The sequence below is a fragment of the Mycteria americana genome, chromosome 14, assembly GCF_035582795.1.
Source record: "Mycteria americana isolate JAX WOST 10 ecotype Jacksonville Zoo and Gardens chromosome 14, USCA_MyAme_1.0, whole genome shotgun sequence".
NCBI lineage: Eukaryota > Metazoa > Chordata > Aves > Ciconiiformes > Ciconiidae > Mycteria > Mycteria americana.
Genome location: NC_134378.1, coordinates 2742102 through 2763726, shown reverse-complemented (window position 1 = coordinate 2763726; position 21625 = coordinate 2742102). Strand labels below are relative to the sequence as shown.

At 41.6% G+C, this 21625-nt stretch overlaps 1 protein-coding gene across 1 annotated transcript; it reads left to right on the top strand.

Annotated features, from left to right (window-relative positions):
• Window positions 1-8442: 8442 nt before the first annotated feature.
• ASIP (agouti signaling protein) lies at window positions 8443-15597 on the top strand. Its single transcript, XM_075517239.1, has 3 exons — window positions 8443-8623; window positions 13674-13735; window positions 15421-15597. The coding sequence occupies exons 1-3, from the start codon at window positions 8443-8445 to the stop codon at window positions 15595-15597; spliced, it is 420 nt and encodes a 139-aa protein (XP_075373354.1).
• Window positions 15598-21625: the final 6028 nt, after the last annotated feature.

Sequence of the window (21625 nt, the reverse complement as noted above, 5' to 3'; positions counted from 1 at the left end):
TCCAGAAGCCATTAATTTCAGAAATTTTTTTGCTCTCAAGTTTAAGTTGCTCTTAAGCTTGAACTTGGCCTCTGCCCTGTTGCATCTCATCCAGTTTCACTACTTCATTCCTCAGGAATATCCAGCTGGAGATGATGACAAGGTAGGGAAACAATGAAAGAGTGCAAAAGGAAAAAGAACTAAATGCATGAAAGGCAAGAGAAATTTGTCCAAAGAAAAGTCTGTGTCAAAAGCAACAGGGCACCGTGCATCACTGAAAATGGAAGAAAACAAAAGGTAGAACCAGAAAATAGAAATAAAAGGAGTAGGGGAGCAAGAAGAGTAAACTGAGTTCAATAAGTTAAAAAAATGTTGCAGTTGAAATTGCACAGAGAATTAGCATGCCGCATCAAACACTACAGAAGTCTCTCTGGTGCACTTATCTCTGTACAACTATACAATTCATTTTAGTAAACTGATTGTAGTTTTGGTATAGAGAAACTAGAGAAAAGACAGTGCCCCTTGCGCTAGGCCCCTATACTTGGGAATGAAAAAACCAAATACGCAAAAGACCAGAGATAAGAGTCTGGAGAAAAAACAAAAGCAATGAGAATGAACTGGGAGAAGCCCTCCAATGCCACTTGCCAGGTTGACTTTGGTCAATAGTATGTTATAGCCTTGTTTTCAATTTAAAGGAGAAAAGAAGCAGAAATGTGGATGTAACACACTGGCATCCCATAATTTTAATCCTAGATAATCGTGTCTTTTTTTTTTTTTTTAAAGCAAGTTAAGATCACACTGTTTTATACAGGTGAATAAGGATTTAAACCCATTTTATAAAAAGGGAAAGCTGAGTTCCTGCGGCCACCTGGCCACAGCAGGGAGGAACGTGGTGTCCTGCCATCACACCGTGCTCCATGCGAGGGTCTCGGACAGGCAGCAGGACACGTGCTTTGTCTAGCAGCAGTTTGGGCAGATTAATGAAATCCTCGAGTGAAAGCTATGTAACCACCAAGCTTCACTTGAAGTTCTGGCTCCAGGGTAATTTCTGGAAAGCCTAAGGGAAAATACGTAGGCTGGAGAAGAAACTTGTCTGATAGCACTAAGTAGAGGTACTAGAGGAGAACTATAAGAATAGTCTCAACTATTACCCTTAAAAGAAAAAAGACCCAGACCTAAATTTGCTTGAAGTCTGAAAAAGGTTGCTTTTCAGCTACAGACATGTCTATCTTGATAGACAGCACATAGATTTTTTTTTTTAACCAAACTGAGGTTATATTGGACCTGAGCACCACGACTGTGCGCTTTGCATTTTTTTAAACAAGCCAAAATGCATAGGTAGAACATGAAATAATGAACGAAGTATCAGACTGGAACAGACTCTCAAAACATGGAACCTGTTTTCCACAATCATGGGCAATTTTTTAAGAGTGAATCAGAAAAGTTAAGTCAGAATGGAAGATACCCAGAAAAAAAGTACACAAATGGGACAATCAAATAGTGATATTTCCCCTGGCCCTTGACTAACATAAAATAGATATTGTGGGGAAAAAAAAATCAAGAATCATTGACTCTTATAAATACGTAATCATGTTCAGAACAAATTCAATGGCTATTATGGTTTGTGTAAAATGCATTTGTGCGATGATTTTTAGAGTCATGTACGAGGGATCCACATAAATGTAAATCTGAATTCCTGAGTCAATGTCAAAACTCATTGGTAAGTGGAATTAACATTGCTCTCATGGCTTCCAGAACAGCTGAGTTCGGCAGAACTCAAATGCTGTGGTAATTATAAACGCAAGTGATTTGAACTAGTGAAAAACAAACCCTGCAGAGATATGCCCATGCAAACAGATGCAAACAGTAGGGGTGGCAGTAGCCAAGAAAGTTATCTCCAGGCAATGTAGTGGTATTTATTATACTACATCTAGCTGTACTGAAGAAAAGAGGAAAACTTGGAGTATTTTGAGGATTTTCTGTTATGATCAGTAGCAGATGGGGATGTAAAGGATATTTCCCACAGGAAAAAGCCTTTTATACTGACCCTGCACTTAAGGTCAAAGGGAGGGGATGGATGCGCACACAAGGAGACTCACTGTATTCCATTTCATTTTTGCCATGGGTAGTGAGGCCATAAAAGTACTTTTACTATGATGACTATTAGTAGTTAAGTGGTTAGGTTATGGTTATGTTTAAGTGAAAATAGCACACTCAGCATCACATGCGTACGGGGGCTGTGACTGGGGAAGTTCAGCAGCTGACTAGCGTGAATCACAGCACTTAACTCTCAGTGCAAAGACACCCTGGAGACACCGCTTGAGTCCACGTCAGGCTGCTATGGATGGCACGATGACAGTGGTGATACCCTGCAGGGCACACTGCTGGCGCTGCCACGTTGCACCCCCCAGAAGGACGGCCATTGGGTCTCAGCCACAGGGAATGCCCCGGGCATCCCCTTGAGCCTCGCACCTCTGGGAGGTGCACGCTGGTTGGGGTGCCACGTCGCCAGTGAAGGATCTGCAGGAGGGGGTTAGCAGGCTCGGTGGCATCCAGAAGGGCAAGGCTGAACCCAGTGTCTGCATCAAGAGGAAGTGGTAGGAGATAGTCACCAGACACACCCTCCTGGAGATGGAGGCCCCTATCTGTGAAACTCCAAAGGTTTGTTGCTTGCTGGAGGCTGAGATTTGGGAAGTTGCAGAGAGACTGCCAAGGCTCCTCTGGACCCTTGTGCTATTACCTGCTGCTGCCCAACCACACAGCAACCAACACCACAGCCAGGGGAGGCTTTTAGCAAATCCACGGCAACTCAAGCAGTCAGTGGAGCAGGGATATATAAAAAGATGAAGTACTTGATGTCTCCCCCAGACTGGTCAGGTCTGCTTTTGGCTTGAGCCTGAAGGCAGAACCTCCATGAACACAGCATTACCCACTGCAGAGGAAGATACAGTGCAGAGGGCACATAAACTAGCTGGACATAGAAAAGTCCATGGGACCAAGCAGGGTGCATCCCAGGCTGCTGAAGATGCTGGTTGATGTTACTATCAGGCTGCTCGCTTTGAAAAGTCATGGCAACTGGGGGAGGCTCCTCGTGCCTGGAAAAAGGGAATATTGCATCCATCTTCAAAAAGGGCAAGAAGAGGATCCACGGAACTACAGGTCAGCCAGGCTGACCTCAGTCCCTAGGAAAGCGGTAGAGCAAATATTCCTTGAAGCCACTTCCAGCCACAGGAAGGACAAAAAGGAATTGTGAACAGCAAGCATAGATATACCAAAGGTAAATCATACCTGACCAACCTGATTGCCTTCTGTGCTGAGGTGACTGGAGGTGCGAATAACTGGATGCATGCATAAATGGAAAGGAGAGCATATTGCTCAATGTATACCCCGAATTCAACAAGGCCTTTGACAAAGTCTCCTGTAGTCTCCTTATAGCCAAACTGCTGAGATGCGGACTGGATTAGTGGACCGTAAGGGAGGTGAAAAACTGGCTGGTGCACAGGCTTAAAGGGTGGTCATCACTGGTGTGAAGTCCAGCTGTTGGCCAGTTACTAATGGAGTCCATCAAGGTTCAAAACTGGGGCCAGTACTGTTTAGCATCTTTATTAATAATCTAGTTGATGGAATAGGGTGCACTCTCAGCAAGTTTGCTTGTCATACCAAGTTGGTAGGAGTAGCTGATAGGCTGGAGGAGCTGATCAAACAAGAGGTTTTGTGAACTCTGTCCGTGGAGATATTCAGGTCTTGACTGAATGAGACCCCAAGTCAACGTGATCTAATTTGGCACCGGTTTGAGCAGGAGGTAAGACTACAGACCTCCATATGTCCCTTACTGCCTAAACTACTCTACAGCTCAATGGCAAATGACTTGTCAAAGTTGATTTAGGGAATGCAGTTCCACAGCACCACAGAGATTACAAAAGTATCTCTCGTAATAAAATAAAGACAGAGGGGCGCATGGTTGTTTTCTCCAATAGCTGAGCAAGAAAGGAAGAGGAGAGAATTCAGTACTGCAAGATGTTGCCACAAGGCCCATAAATCTATATTGGCAATGAATAAATTCAGGCTGAAAATTAAAAATAAATGTAATTTCTATATGGAAATTAAGGAGGGAGATATGGGAGGGCTTTACAATTGGAATAACAGGTCTACCCAGACTTGAACCTACAAAGAGGCAAACATGCATTGATTGTGGGGGATAACAATGTATTGGACTCAGCAATTCAAGAAGTTCCACTCAGTTTTTCTTCCTCCAGCCTCAAGAACTAGAGGATTAACAATCACACCAAATGGTTACAACATCAAAAATTTCAAACTTCAAAAAATCAAAAAGAAAAAAATTTGCAATCCCCTTTCTTTCACAGCTAACAAGAAGGCCAAACTTGTGTCAGTTGTTCCAAGCATTTTTTTTTCTAACAGATGGTCACGTATTTGCTCTTAATCATTTTATTCTGTTTCATTCTAGCTTTATAACCACAAACTAGTTTTCTGAATGCTGGCGGTTTTTTACTTCGGATTTGTTTCTTGTGGAGTTTTACCTACCGTTTCTGAACTTATGGAAATCTGTTTTCTTGAAGTCCATTGCTTTAGTTTGCTCCCATCTCGCCTTTGTTTCTGAAGACTGAACTCTGTCAAACATCTGTATTTGCTCTCAATGGTTCTTCTACACTATGAGACAATTTTCTATGGGGTAATGTCTATTTTGCTGTTGTAACCTTCTGCTACTAATCTTCTTACTGCTTTTGAAGATTTGGGTTTCTTCTCCTTAATTCTCAGTTTTACTACACACATGCTATATTTACTCACTGTGTTCTCTCCCCCATATTCATTGCTTTTTGGAAATTTCACGTGAATTTCCTTAATATACAGTATAGAAGGTCACTATAGCCCTTGGAGACTCTATCTGGGAAATTCTAGTTTACTTATTAATATTTTTATGAGGAAAAAGTGAGCTCCTAGTCATAGGCCTTTAACATCAGCCCCAATTTAAATCTTCATCCATAACACTTTCTGCCTTAGCATCGTTGTTCCCAGTGTCAGCAATGGCTACCCCCACTGCTAAAGGACCATCAAGTCTGAGATTGTCATTACTCACTAGATAGCTGTAAACCAGAGCTGATCTCTGACTCCATTGGTGGGTCTTGTTGATATTTAGCCTTGTAATGTGTGAAAGCGTCAGTGATGCGTGTGAAATCTGTCTGGAGCAAAAAGCCATCTAGAACTGATTTTCTTCTATTGAACTCACAACTGATTGTGGTCCTTCAGAATGGCAGACAACTTGCCTTCCCAAATATGTAATACTCTCACAGTTGCTTTTAATCACTGTTGGGCCACTGACAGTTTTTTTTTTTTCTTTAATTTAGAAATTTCAGTTATTTTCAGTAACTCCTTGGATCACAGATGAAGATTTCTCTGCTGAAGTGGTAGATTAAGTAACCTTTTATGTTTAACATTAGTTAAGGAACTCTTAGACCTTTAGTTTCCTGACAGTTTTCCTCAGCAGTTGTCATTTTGTTCAAGATAGCATGCTAAAATATTTGCCACAGCATATTTCCTCAATTGTTTCTCTATACATTCACTGTCACTTATACTATAGTAGCTAACTGAGCATTTCTCAGCAGCAGGACTCCTGAATAGCTTTTCATTTTTGTAGATAGCTTAGGGAGTTGTGCCAGGAATTAAAACTTGTTTGGCACAGCTCTTGCGGTTGCTGCATGTATACACCTTCCCATTATATCAAGCCACAGACATGGTATCCCATTATATCAGACATGGTATTATGAGGAGGATGAGAGAAGAACCAGACAGTCACCTCTCTTCCTACAAAATTTCAGCAAGGGAAGTCATGGCTGTAATGTTCATCCCTTTTTGAGAAATAAGCTTCCCCTATCACCAATGTGGATGATTCATTGTCACCTAGCAGAGTCAATGAAGGTGATAAAGATTAGAAAACATAGACACACCCTGTATCGTAGGATCATAGAATAGTTTGCGTTGGAAGGGACCTTTAAAGGTCATCTAGTCCAACCACCCTGCAACGAGCAGGGACATCTTCAACTCGATCAGGTTGCTCAGAGCCTGTTCAACCTGACCTTGAATGTTTCCAGGGATGGGGCATCTCCCACCTCTCTGGGCAACCTGGGCCAGTGTTTCACCACCCTCATCGTAAAAAATTTCTTCCTTCCCTGTATGCCTAGATCCTGCGAAAATCAGCACACTTAAATGTTAAGCAAGCTAAGATTTTTTTAAAGTAATATATTTTATTTGACCAACTGCATATTTGGAAAACATAGACAAGCTTTGGGGAACACAAGCTGTTATTCAGCTCTTTTTTGAATTTTAAGCTTATACCTAGAATATGAACATCACCAGGGATACTCAGGTTGGTAAAATTAGTTACGTAAAAAGAAGTTCTAATTTTGACCTGAATGGTTATGGTTATGACCTAAATGGTTATCTACATATGTAACTATATGTTAGAACAGTCTTTAGAAAGCATCAAGAAATCTCAGTCAGGTTTGGGCCTCTTTTGTGAAAGATGGGGAAAAAACAATAAAAGGGTATCTCTTCTGACTAGAAAAAGAAATTTCAGGCTAGGTTCCTGACCTAGCAAATATTTTCACATAATTCCCATTATTCATAGGCAATTACCACAGGCAAAGGCTGAACTTCTGTATAAGAGTTTGCAAGATCAGAGTATGTAAAAAATGAAAACAGACATGCCATCTTGATTCTTTACTAAGTTGCAGTTGCTGAAAATTCAAGCCCACAATTTTACCATCACAACAAGTTTTCATGGTAGGACTTGTTCCTTTTGTTTATTGCATTTTTTATTTTCTTCTAAAGAAGATGTACTTTCTCCTCTAGTAGGTGATTTGTGATCACATTAAAGACTCCTCCCATCTCTTATTACAAAATTTTAATCAATTCATTCAAAGGATATGTCTATCCACAGTCACGACTATGATCCAACCTGGGTCTCAACTTTCATACCAGCTTTGAACTACACCAGCTGCATATCATTTGAAATACAAACATAGCAGCACTCAGTTCCCCATAGGTTAATCCCCCCTACTGTAAAACTCCAAGCTCGGATATATGTCTTTGGGTTGCAGCTCATGCAGATGTCTAAATCACACAGGATCCAGCACATGCACCCCTGCTAATCCTAAGAGTCCCAATAGATCTGGGTGCGTATCCTCATGGCACAGCTATAACCAGCAATGAAAGCAGCGTTGATGTACCCAGCACTGATTTGTTACATGAGCACAGCCTGTAGAACAGACTATTTTAGAAATGAGCCCAAACACTTGGAATTAGAGGCATAATATTCGACATCTCACGAGGAAGAGTGGGTCAGTGGAGGTTATAAAAGCAAGTGTAATTCAAGCTCAGTTTAGCAGCAGTGATTAGACTGAAGATCTTCCAATGCAGAAACTCTTCATCTTTTAACTCTCTAGTAAGTACAACCAGATTAATTGCTCAAAAAATTTGGTTTCACTCCCTCCTTTTACTGCTACCAGCAGCTTTTCACTGACAAAAAGCTACCCATAAATCTGGAGGCTGGCAGTGCCCCTGGGGGAAGGCTCCCATAACTCTGCCACAGCATAAAACTAATGCACGTGGAAATAAAAATCAACTTTGAACTTCAACAGTGTTAAGAATCTACAAGAAAAGGAGGCCAGGATGGTGATAGGCTCTGTGTACCCTGTATAGCTGCACTGCGTCACGCAGAGGTTGGCCAGGGCCAGGGGCTTTCTTCCAAGGTGTATGGCCACATTCAGCAAAGCTCAGGTTTCTCCATAAGTATGCTCAAATCCCATAGACTTTGTTACATCTTAGAAGTTATTAAGTACATACTAAACCCTAAGGCCCATAAATGCTTTACAGCACTGGGCCTTTTATAACTTGCATGAGTTACCGCTATGATTCACTATGGGATCAGAGCAGCCGCATCGGGGTATAAGAAAACAAGGTATTTCTCCATGCCTTATTTTTAAATGGAGAAAACTAATAGGAAACAATTTGTGGGGTTTTTAAATTATCATCATTTTTCTAGGTTTTCTAGCACAAATTTGTAAACAAGATTTTCTGGGGAAAATCTGATGATGTGATTGAGCCGGTCAAAAGCGACAGAAGTAGTTCTTCTCCCCTTCGTCACACAATAAACAGCACTGTAAAGCTCAGTGGGGAGAACTCACAGCTTTTGGGAAAGTAAACCTTTTGAGAAAAGAATCAGGAAAAAAGAAAAAAAAAAACATCTAAGAGAGTTATATTTGAGATTGCAGTTGTCTGAGTGGAAAAATGCTGTCTTAGGTATTCCGGTATCAGAGGCAAAGTGCTGGAAACAAAAGAATTGTCAAAGGTATGTTGCTAAAGCTGCACAACATGACAGAAAACCATTGGTGAGATTCGTACCCTTGCGTCTCTTCTACATGCAGGTTTTGACTGACTTTGGTTTTCATGACAATGGAATTTTTCCTCCCTAGGATGGAAAGTAGGAACCTCTTCCTAAGCCTATTGCTCTGCTACAGCTTGCTCAGAGCTGCCAATTCTCATATGGTAATTGAAGAGAAGACAGAATGCGACGTGTCAAGGAGCAACAAAATGAATCTCCAAGATGTCCCAGCCATCTCTATAGTAGGTTAGTAAAATCTGCCATTTGGTGCCAAATTAACAAGATTTGCAGAAAATACAACTGTCAATTAATATGGATTATTTTGATAGCTTACTGCAACGTTGCAATTTCATATAAATGCCTTAGTAGTATGCAGAACTGCAGTGGGAATGCAGCCACAGCATCCAAGAATGGCAATGTGGCAAACCACAGTTTAGAGTAAAAAAAAAAAAAAAAAAAAGAAAAAAAATCAGACAACTTATTTTAGTTTTACAGATTTCACTTCAGGTCCTATCACACTGTAAGTCTTTTTATATTGAAGAGAAGTGTGTTTCCATTAATATGGGCATTAATCTTCCTTTGAAAGTCTAGTGCAAATAGAAAAAGTGAACGTAACTTTTTTTTTTTAGGACCTGCTCTTGTGGCAGAGAAATCAACAGTTCTCTAAAGTATTAATATAACCTCAATTTACCTTTGTGCCAAGCGATCCTTAACCAGGGGAAGAAAAGAGCACTGCAAGGGACAGCCTTGCAGGTCATCTATTTACCCAAGACAGGACCAGCTATGTCCCTGCCATTACTGGCAGGTGACCATCTGTCCTCTTAGGAAGAGCCTTGTTAGGGCAATGCTTAACTCTTTTCTTGACAAAATTTTTTCCTAGTGTGTGCCCTAACTCTTTCAAATGTTATTTAAGCCAACTTTTTTCTTTCAAGAAACTTACAGGTATTTGGGGATAATTAGCTGCAGAACATCATAACTGTGTCAAAATTTTAATAATTCAAAAAAATAAAGCTTCTCATGTGTAGCCCCTTTCTACAGGTTTTTAGGACTTTTGCTTAAGGTAGGACACCAAGCTGCTTTGTTTCCCGTGTTTTCTCTGCACTCTTGCTCAGGACAATGTTGCTTTAAGGACATTGCTTTAAGGGTTGCAGTTGCACCACACATGCCTGTCCAATGAAATCTGAACCTCTGAATCCTGAGTTAACTCAAGGTTGTTTAACTGCAAGTTTATTAAAGCTTGTGCTGTTCTGCAGCCTCCCAAGCCGTATCATTTCATGGTCCTTGTGATCCTAGATGCCTTCGGTCTCACACTTTCAATAATATTTTTATTCCAGTTAAAATCAGAGATATAAAATACATTCCCTTCAGCTGATTTCTCTATCTTCTCGCAAAAACGCGCCCATGCCTTAAACATGGCAGCTAGGCTATGTCACACCAATTGCTTTGCCAACAGACATCTAAGGCAGCCAAAATCCCCTAAGGCTGTCAGATCCTTTTGCTTTGGATGGTTCGGCAGTGCCTCACAGAAACCCTTCCTCCCTCTCTGCCCCATCTGGTTGTCTGCAAGAGACACCTCCTCCCGCAGGCGCAGAGCATCCCTGTATCCTCCCCACTCCGTGGTGAAGCCTGGCTACGCTGCTTTCCCATTTTATAGTCAACAGAGAGACCAAGCAATTAGCCAAGGTCAGAAAAGAAATCCACAGCAGACTAAGAGGCTGAACCTAAGCAAACAGCATAACCTCCAGCTCACCTTTACACTCGTTCTTCTCCTACATGCATACAAACAGAACGAACATTTGACGCTGAAAATGCAAGAATAACTCAAAAGAGCAGATCCTGGCGTAACGCTCACGTTTTCTGTAGTCCGCTTGTCTTGGCTGACTATTCCAGAAAGGGAAATACAGATGCAAAACCCACCGTAACACTGCTGGCCAGGGCTGCGCTCACTTTCTTGGGGCACGAGGCATTTCCAGAGGTATCCCAAGCCCTTTCCGCAGCCCACTTGTCCAAAGGCGAGAGGGCAGTCTGATCCTCCACTCCCCACACCTAAAGAAAATTGAAAAAATACAAAATAAGTAATAAAACTGAGACAAATCATTCCTCTTTTTCTCATTCAATAGAATCTGACCTAAGTTTTGAAATAGTTTATTTTGGAGCTGAAATGGCACATGCTCAAACCTTTCTGGGTTTTATTTCAGACATCCAGTAGCCACATTACCTCCAGCACTTATTAACTAAAATAATTGAATTATAACTTGATAAACCAAATATAAATTAATCAAAAGCATGCATTAATGCATGGCATACAAAAAGCGTTTGAAGGTCCCTAGCCATGACCTTTCAAATGGGTGGAGAAAGAAGGTGCAGGAGAAAGGACACGCGCCGACATGGTTTTGGCATTCAGGTTACCAGACCGAGGGACCTTCCAGCCCCGCTGATACCTCCCGCTGCGAGCAGGAGGATGACAGCAGATCTCATCATTTTGACTGAAGTGAGCTGGGAATAAGGTCACTTGCCTCACTCCAGCGTACCATGAGACATAACTGGAGGCCCATCCTTTTCCCCTGATTTTTGCCAGGCTGTGTGCGTTATGCAGCAGTGGGATGAAGAAACGGAGCCGTGGCCTTCATGGCGCTGGGTGCTGAAATGAGTGGGAAGACTTGCTAGAGGGAGAGAGAATGCCTTGGAGACAGTCCTGCAGAGGATGGAAACAGGTCGAAACGGGAGAAACTAATGCAAACAGGGGAAAGGAGCTGGAAGAAGCAGCCAGACAGAAGGGGGAAGGGCAGGCGCAGAGGTGGCTCCTCCAGCGCTGCCGCCGCTCCCTCCGCCTGCAGCCCCAGCAAAACCCCCGCAACACTCGGGGGGGGAATGAAGCCGCACGTGGTAATACTCATAACAACAACAGTGTCACGGCAAAAGGTTGACAGGCTGGTCTTTCCCATCACTGCCACAGAAACAATTAATTTAGAGCAAATATTAAGAGAGTGTTTAAATAACCACAGCCTCCTCTCCCTTCCTGATACTGTCAATTTCTTTACGATTTATCAGTTATAATTTGCCATGCTGAATTACATAATCTATTTTTGTATAAACTAACAGCAAAATTTCTCGTCAGCTTGACTTAAGCATTTTGGATTGAGCTTCCTGTCTCAGTGACATTTTCTTATACAAGGTCCTGTTCCTTCTGGTCGGCTACACAGAACAGAGATGAAGGCACTCGTGTTACAGCTCAGTTTTTAAATGTTGCTGTAGCCATACTTGAGTAATAAAACTCACTTGCAATCAGCTGTTTACACACCTGTCAATCACAATGCTCATGGTATCAAAAGATGATATGTCTGGCTCAAATTCAATAAAACCCGAGGCTGGAGTTGAATCACATCTTAAAAGGTAAGCAGAGGATTTACTAGCATCAACTAGTAAAACACGCAATCATCTAATTAATACATGCTTTCTATAGCACTTCAAATCACAGTTGTATCAACAGGGGTTAGAGGTGGGTGTTATCAATGTTTTCACAAGCCTGTATTACATTTTCCCGTATTGTCACAGATGAGATTTGTAAGGAGCTGGTCGGTGGGCAGCTGTTGAAAACACGATAGGTAGAGCATGAGGAATCTGAGATGAGAGGCCAGCTGGGAAAAGCAGGTGTTTTACCCAACCCAGAGGAACTGTAGAAGAGACAATTACAGCACTCACCTGTCAAAAAAAGCATCTCTACATTCCCCTCTCATCCGTCCACTGGGCATCATTTTCTTCTTTACTGAATTCCCTGGAATAATTAAAGTGCATTTACATTATGCTAATGTTTAAATCAGTTTAATGACATCATACACCCTTTAACTGAAGGTTTTCAAAACAATTTTATAGGCAAAGCAATGCAGACAATCCTGTACAATTGTACTATAGAAAGTTAAATTAATGTAGAATTAAATGGCTTGCAAGCATTTTGTTTACCATCAGAAAATTTCAAAGGGCAGTATAACAAAGCCAACATTATCTGCTAGCTGGAACTGGATCTAAACCATTAATCCTAGTTAGTGCAATGCCTTTTTTAAGATGTGCTCTTATTAAGTGACAATAACTTTACGTGCTTGAAGTATAGTTTTTCCTCCCGGTGCTTCTTAAAGATGTATAACCCTAACTGTAATGATGCAAGGATAATAAATGAAACCCTCCAAAACAGCCCAGAACGTGTATTCTTCATTCTGTGATTCCGTAAATCCTGGCAATTATTAAATATTCAAAAAGATATGGATAGCAAATACTGGAATAGACAAGGAGCCACCATTCATCAGTGGGCGTATGTAAATTTTTTATCCCAGTCATTCATTACACACAGGTAGTGCTTATTACAAACCCCCCGCCCACAGAAAAAGGTATCAAAAATACAGATTAGTGAGCTGGGAAGTGTCTCACTTTCACAGTCTTGCTGTGTTAGATCCCAAGACAAGTCTTAGTCATGGAGTTTATATATAGTAATAAATAGCATTACAGCTGATATGATAACAACAACAACTGCAATAAATGCTATTAGCCCTCAAGGCATAAAACGAGGAAGCTCACAAATACTAGTGATTTGATCTAAAGAGAAAAAAGAAAGTTACAGCAGGCATAGTCTGAACACCCCCCCTAAATTCACCAGATCCAAGATTCAACTCTATAAATATTCACAAACCTTTCAAAGCTACAGGCGCATTAACGAAACACCTTCGCAAGGAACATTTTGTAAAACAAGATAGTAGGTGAAAAAGGAACAAAGCACCCAAGAATGAAAGGTGGCATCATACAGATGAAGAGTTTATGCCAAATCAGCAAAGAGGTTTTTGCTTGTGAAAACCAACGTACACTTGTTAATTGCTGCCAAAATTATGCAGGTAACGCCACCTTTTAACAGAAAAAAATCTGGACTTCTAAAGGTTTTTCCTATTTTTGTTCATGTGACTAATGCGCATAAGTACCCCCATCTTTTACAGAGATCTTTAATTTTATTTCTCTGAAATTATTTTCCTTGTTCGTATCTGACCAAACAATGTATAAAAAAGCCCTCCTGAAATACAGAACAGCGTCCTTCCACTCCGCACAAGCAACAATGACGGCACGAGTTCAGACACGCTACGTGTAAGTGCGGACGGCTCCTGGAGATGAACGTCTTCCCTGCAAAACATACGGTGATGGGGTGGCAATGCAGGTTATCTGCCTTCTCTCGCACAAAAATAGTATTAAGCATCTCAGTTAAATTACATGTGCTGTAAAACTGATTTAATATTATGTTGTGCTATTCTCTTTGAAGATTTAACTAAAAGATCCCGGCAAGTCAGCAGGAAAGAAGCAGAAAACAAGAAATCTTCCAAGGTAGGTGGCTGTTCAGAAAACATCGTTGAATTAGAACGGTTTATTACTTCTATAGTTTTCCTCTGTGCATTCATTTGCAAGGCTTTTACAGCCATTCCCCGATATAAATAATTTACATCCAGTTTGAAGCTCTAGATACTGTAAAAACAGATGCAAAACATTACTGGTGGAAAGAAAACTATGTGATCTTAGATTAGTTAGATGGTATTGTTTGGGTTTGGGGAGTCTTGTTGGTTTTGCTTTTGCTTTTGTTTTTTACAGTCCTCTCACACAAAAGGTACTTCAACCTTGAACTGGTTTAAGTACTTGTAAAATTATTTAGGCATCCGCCATAAAGAGGTATCATTCCCAGTCACACCGTGTGGGTTAACGGTACAGGCTGTGCAGCCCAGAGGCACAAACTCACTATCTGCTGATTTTTAACTGTAGGTGCCAAAAATTAAAGTAGAAGCGTACAAAGAAGTTGGTATTTGGTTGAAAATGTTAACTAGTAATTTTATCAGATCAGTAGATTCGGATTGATACATTTCCTTAATGTGATGTTACCCATAGATCTCGAATGTGAAGTATTACATGGGCTGGACTCCTATATTTTAGAGATTGTCTAGAAGAATAGAAAATAGCATTTTTACTTTATTTTTAATATGTCATGATAGCCATTGATAGCCAAACCAGCCATTGCTGCAACCAGAAACATTTAGAGCTTCTCCTTTTCCTTTCTAATTGATGTTGTGTGTGGTTAACCTTCCTTGAAACACTTCCTAAATTCACAGGATGACCCAGGTTGAAAGGGGCCTCAGGACGCCATTTAGTTCCACCTTCGGCTCACAGCAGGACATTCTTGCAATCAAACTTCGTCAAAGTATTTTGGCTTAAAAGCTCCTAAAGCGCTTAGAGAACACAGAACAATTTACATTAAAATCGAAACTCCTGAGAAACTACCAAGTTAAAAAAGTGCATAGGGTGCCTGTAGCTGGAGGGCTCGAGAGACCTCTCCCAGGTCCCAGGCACATGCTGACCAACCCAAAGTTTTCCACCTTTCTGAATCGCAGACAGAGAAGCAGCACTCCTTGGGTAGCCCAAGAGATCTTTTTCAGCTCACTTACCTGTGTCTGCAGTTAAGGATTCCCATGCACAAATCCAATGTACAAAGGATTACCAGGCTCCAAAGGCAGCTTGACAAACCAACCATGCGAGGTAGAGCATTGCCAAGTCACCTCCCCTCTCTCTCAGCCCCGCAGCTCATGAAACGAAGTGGGTACCAGCCCCACAGATTGACAGGGAGGCTTCACTCTTTCATTTGAAAAGTTTGGGAATCCAAGAGTAATTCCTTACTTTGTTCTACCAATAACATCGTTGTCTTTGCAGATTCTTGTGTCCCTTTCTTCGCTGCTGCCACATTCTTCCCTACAGAGCATTTCCCAATATTCTATCCAGTCATATTTCTAATTGCTCAAAATATGGGGCTCATGAGATTTACCATTTTGCTCGGTAGGTTCATCTCAAGCCAGCATTTCCCATGATCCAGTCCCACCACAGATTGCTACTAATATAGGTCTCACTGCTAGCAACCCCCTACTCATCTCAAGCCAGAAGTTCCCATGGTTCACTTTCTTTGCACCTATGCTTTATTCTGACCCATATTCATTTTACGTTTATATGAATTTTCATGTTTTTTCTTCTAGAAAAAAGCTGAACTGAAAACATCTCGAAAACCAAGGCCCACACCCGCTGCTGACTGTGTGCCTAACTTCAAAACCTGCAAACCACACTTGAATTCATGTTGTAACTACTGTGCTTTGTGCAAATGCCGAATTTTTCAGACCGTCTGCCAATGTCTAATGTTAAACCCAAAGTGCTAACTCAAACTGGGAACACAATCAGGCTGCTGTCTTTCATTAGCTTCTCAGGTTGCTGTCTTTCATTAGCTTCTCAAGTGTATATTTCAAACTGCCCCATGTGTATAGCAATCAAAGTAGAGAGCTTTGAAGCTGGCAGCTTGGATTTGCCCCTCTTAAAATTAAATGGACAGTATTCTTGTTCTTCCCCATGGCGTTAATGCTATCATAAATAGGATGTTTTTTTCAGGGAGCAGACAACCAGGGAGATTGACACCGAACAAGTATTTTTAGCAAAGCTGACCTGCATTTTAAGAAGAATTCTGAGTTTTTGTTGGTTTGGGTTTTTTTCGGTTTTGGGTTTTTTTGTTTTTGTTTGGTTTGGGGTTTTTTTGTTTTGTTTTTTTGAAGGGTCATATTAACCACAGACCGCAGTATTGCCTAACCAGCACCACAAAACCTGCCCCAACGGCACACTAACGGCCACACTAAAACAGGACTGGTTAATGCAGTGAGGGACCAAAGCCTGGATTTGCCCACAAGGACAGCACAGCACCAACTTCCAGCACAGCCAAAATATCATGCTGAAAATGCAGGTATCAGGGTTAACTCCCTTTTCACACATTCAGCAAAAATCAGGACAAGAATTTACATAGGTTATCCTACCTGAAAAGACAGACCCAAAACAATAGGGCAATTTTTTAATCATCCCCAGCTGAGCATCAGTACATCCACCTCCACGGTTTTTAGTCATTCTACCAGTAACCAGTATCTCCAAGGTGTATAATAATAATACATTCAGGGTTCAAATATACGTGTATCTGTGCCTCACGACTTAAAAATCAGAATTTTTTCCCCAGCCGTATCCATAGGAGTTGAGTCCTCAGCCCTTCTTCTCCTGCTGTCAAGGACATAGTGCATATAGAGCCCAAAAGCAGGAACACCTATCCAGAACTCTGAGGACGAAAGGAAAGATCAGCAAAAAAATAAATATGTATCCCACATATACATCTTGAAGAAAACTATTACAAGCAATCAATCCCTCCTTCTTTGCCCATTCTTACTACGGGCAACTCCCAGCACCTACCCCAAGCATGAATTTAGGTGGCAATCTCCATGTGCTGCATGCAACCAGTGACCACAGGAAATAAAAAATTATCGAACGCTGTACCAACCCTTAAAGGCTCAGAAACATCTCTGAAGGTATGGATGAAGCTAAAGGCAGGAGCAAACAGGTATCTAGAAGACATCTTTCTCTTGTTCTTGAAGCTCTTTGCCTTAATCTTGAGTTATCCAAGATGGCACAGGAGGAAACGCCCTCTTGGTTAAATTACCAGGAGAGCTATGGTAGGTCACAGGAGAGCAAGGAGGGAGCAGACCCAGAAGCTGTCCCCAACATTGAAGACTCTTCATCTGCCAGGCTCCAGCTCTTCCTTTTCACCTCCTCTGTTCTGTATCTGCAATGTTCCTCTCCCCCACTCCTGTACACTCTTTTTTCTTCTGTGGGCCTTTCTTGATTTTAGTATTTTCCCTTCATCCCACTGCTGTTGCCAGTCACCACAGGATCCATGTGCACTCCCAGGGCTAAAACCACATCTTCCATGTTCCTGCACCTGCCTGCTAGATGACTACACCAGTGTCCCTACCAATGCTCTTTAGCTTTCACAATCAAGTGTTTTCTAACCATGAATTTCTAATCCCAATCCTGAATTTTCTTATGCTCTGTGCAGGTCTAACTGAGAGGAAATTTCTTTACTGATTTATTTCTAAGCACAGCTGAGGGCTACAAAAATCTTTTAGGCAGGCAAAGATGATACAGATGACACTCTAATGGGGCTCAAGCCATATGAACTTTTTTTCTTCTAATAATCAATCCAAAGCCCAGAGCTCAAAACATAGGTCAGATGTTGACAGAAATGTTTGTTTGTCTTAAAGATATATATAAATGACATTAATCTAAGAAAGAGCCCAAATGCTGACAGGATGTCATTGTGTTCCTTGTATTTTATAAAATACATCAGCTGTCATATATGATGCAAGCTTGAATTCTTTTAAATGTACATAAGTATGTCTTTTAATCAGATATCCTGGTCAGGAATCTGTAAGCCATTCAGTTATGATAAAAAGAGGATGAGAAGGAAGAATGATACATCACAATGGGCTTAGGAAACAGAATTTGGCCCCTTCTTTTACTAGGGAAAGATGTAGGTTCCCATCATGTTGTTTCAAAATTCTTGTAACTGTAAGAAATTGTCCTTGGTTGACACTAAAATCATATCAATAATCACACAACAACTTCTCATGTGGAAACAATATCATTTTCTTACCAGAAAGTCCAGCTGGTCAGCAAAATTGTATTTTCCCAGAGTGGAGGAGAGAAGGAGAGACAGAAAGCAAACAAACAGCTGTTCTCTAGACAGCAGCTCCCACTCCAGCTTTGCAGAATCACAGAATGGTTGAGGTTGGCAGGGACCCCTGGAAGTCATCTGGTCCAAACCCTGCTCAAGTAGGGCCACCTAGAGCTGGTTGCCCAGAACCACGTCCAGACAGCTTTTGAATATCTCCAAGGAGGGAGACTCCACAACCTCCCTGGGCAACCTGTGCCAGTGCTCAGTCACCCTCGCCATTAAAAAAAAAAAAAGTGTTTCCTGATGTTTGACTCTGTCTTACTGGAGACATGTCCATGTCTCTCTTGTACTGGGGAGTCCCACACTGGACACAGCACTCCAGGTGTGGCCTTACCAGTGCTGAGCAGAGGGGAAGGATCACCTCCTTGACCTGCTGGCAGCAGTCCTCCTAACACAGCCCAGGACATCATTTGCCTTCTTTGCCACGAGGGCACGTTGCTGGCTCATGTTCAACTTGGTGTTCACCAGGACCCCCGGGTCCTTTTCTGCAAAACTGCTTTCCAGCTGGGTGGGCCCCAGCACATATTCTTGCATGGGGTTGTTCCTCCCCAGGTGCAGGACTTTGCACTTCTTGAACTGCATCAGGTTCCTGTGAGACCATTTCTCCAGATTGTCAACGTCCCTCTGGACGGCAGCATGATCCTCTGGTGTATCGGCCATTCCTTCCATTTTGTGTCACATGCAGACTTGCTGAGGGTACACTCCGCCCCATCATCCAGATCGTTAATGAAGATCCTAGCCACAGCTTGTGGCTGTCAGCTAAGGAAATGGAAAGTGCCAAGACCCACAATGAGGAGCTAGAGACATGGAAGCTGAACCAGCAAAGTGCAGGATGGTGCCTGTATGCAATGAAGGAAAAGGAAAGATCCTTTCATATGAGAATGAGGGGAATTGTTTTTCAACACATATGCGCATAGTTTTTAATATAGCATTTATATAGAGTGCATTTTGACAAATTTGATTTATTAATAAGCCTTTTTTGTAACTGGAATTTATTAGAAAGAGGTTATGCTTTCCTTGCCATTCATCTATCACACCAAAGAATATATATAATGAAGTACTCTGAAATTATTAGCCTTAGTGACTTTACTTTTCTGGTAAAGATCGCGTTGCATGAAGTATTGATAGGATACAGAAATCAGTAAAAGATGTACACCTAATAGTTGCTTCCTGTATTTAGTTTGAACAGGTATTTGTATTGAGGAGTTGTTTGTAAGTGTAAGAGTTCCCTAAGGGACCTATCTGAATTGTCATCAGCACACACACACGGTAAAACATATGCATGACAAAGATGGAGTGTTTCATTTTTAGCTGTCACATACCAAAACGTCTCCACTGAAAACTTATTGCAATTCAGGCTTAGAGACAGACCCAGTAAATGCTCTATGACAGAGTAATTTTGCTCCTAGAGACTAATGGAGATATTACCCTAATTACAGCTTAGTAGGATTACGCACAAATAAATCACTATTAGCTTTTCCAAATATTGCCTATCTTGTGTGAATTTAAAACAGATATTGTATTTTCCCATCCAAAGTCCTGACTTGATTGCTTATCGTCACACCCAAAGACTACAAAATCCAAGTTTATCCTGGTGGATAAAACAAATGGTAGAATTAACATCTTAATGACTATACCAAACTAACTAAATACCTCATAGTTTTCCAGGCTAATTACCAAAACTGTCTGGGAGACCCCAGATGGAAAACAAACAACTCATATCAGTCTTTGGGATCTTCTCAGAGAAGGAAAGATTTGATGGAAAGCAGAACAACTTTTTCCAAGTTCTACCAATGAGTCAACAGCATCTGTGATGCTGCTTTGGCTGAGGGTTATGAAAGATTCAATAAAGTCCCTTTGAGATGCAGAGATAGTGCTAACCTCGTGATGAAACGAATTATAGGGGAACCAGATGGAGATTTGTATAACCAAACTGAAGAGTCAAGGAAGAACATGTACGTGCCGTGCCCAATGCTGACTCTGTGGAAACTCTATTTTACAGTGCAAAAATTACGTCACCTTAGTCCTATGGCAAACGTGCTTCTCAGACTATTGTGGGACACACTATTCGAGAGATACTGCAGTCCTGAGGTCACTCACGGTATGGGTGTAGACATTAAATGACATCCAAGGCCAATGCAAAAAAGCATTAAATCATAACATTTTTGATCAAAGCATTTCAAGTAGAATTAGACCATTCTATGGCCAGAAGTGACTCTATAAACACACTAAATAGACCAATTCAGCATTTGTTCACATCCAGCGTCCTATTTAACTCAGAGACATGACTGTGAGTTGCAGAATCAGGGCTGAACAAGAAAATCATTAAAAATGGACTCCCCTAACAAATGCATGAGCACTTCACATTTTTTTCTGTCTACTTCTGAGCTCTGAACTGTTGCCCTTCTGGACAGCCTTCCCCACACAGCTGTCTCCAACATACAGAGGGAAACACGCGGGATGGCCTGCTATGGCTACTGCATTGCAAAATCCCAATGCCACGGTAATACCTGGAACAGATTGGTCACAGACAATTTCCAAAACTGAAAGTGCACAGCAAACAGCTACTCATTTCCAAGCAGAAACATAATCTTAGATTTTTGTAGTACATTTAATAGTTGAAAAGAAATAATTGCTTCCTGTGTCAGATGCAAACCACCTCAACTGCTGCACGCTTTTCTAACTGTGGGGATGAGACAAAGTCCCATGTCACTTTTGATGGGCACCCCAAAGGCATCCCCCAGGGATGTCCCCAGTCTGCTAAAGGCTACAGTTCACAAGTCACAACGTAGTCATAATAATGCATCACAGGTGGGCACCACCAGTGGGCCCACACATGGGCAGTGCAGGATCGTGGCCCTCTGAGCAGTTCTTTTGTCTCTGTTCATACAATCTCCACTCTGGGCTGTTTCAGCTTTCCTTTTGCCAGTATCCAGACTCCACTAGGTATTTTTCAATGGCATCATCAGCTCCCGTCAATGCAGATGGAGCACAAAGCAGGGGAATACACACAATAGACCCGCAATGCATTTCCTCACTCTTAGTAGCTCCTTAAGCCTGTAAAATGGAAGCAAGGTCTTGTGGCTCCTCACTCAAGTTAGTTACATAGCCAGCTACAGGACCTGTTGTCATATCCCAGAGCTCATAGCATGCCTAATGCCATTCTTGAACGCAACAAAAAAGACACCACCTGCTCCAGAAAGCTCCGGATTAGAGATCCTGAGACGTTCTGCTGATAACGTCTCTAACATGCTTTAACAATGCTCCTGATTTCATCACATCCAACAATATATTGAGGATCCTGAAGTCAGCAGGAGCTTGCAGCTCTGTTGTTGATTAGCTATTTCCAGTACATTGAACAACAGTGAGAGTAGTTTTATACCTAGACAGGATTTGGCAGAATTTTCTTCCCCTTCCCCAGCAAATTACCCTGATCTGGGGGCCAAGGCACCCAAACGTCAGTCTGGCATGCCAGGATAGTTTAGGTTTTTCTGGTCCTCCAGAATCACCACAGGTATTTTCTGCTTCTTGCACAGTTACATTTGAAGGAGCTGAGAAGAGGGATATGAAAATTCGCCTCCCCCCCCCCTTTTTTTTTTTCTCTCTGGTAACTAACTTTCACAAAAGGACCAGTTCAGCAGCAT

What these genes read in the sequence shown, in the direction of transcription:
- ASIP (XM_075517239.1), top strand. Translation starts at nt 8,443, where the DNA reads ATGACAATGGAATTTTTCCTCCCTAGGATGGAAAGTAGGAACCTCTTC. An exon ending in CCCAGCCATCTCTATAGTAG is followed by an intron (nt 8,624 to 13,673) that starts GTTAGTAAAATC and finishes TTCTCTTTGAAG; the next exon opens with ATTTAACTAAAAGATCCCGG. An exon ending in AAAACAAGAAATCTTCCAAG is followed by an intron (nt 13,736 to 15,420) that starts GTAGGTGGCTGT and finishes TTTTTCTTCTAG; the next exon opens with AAAAAAGCTGAACTGAAAAC.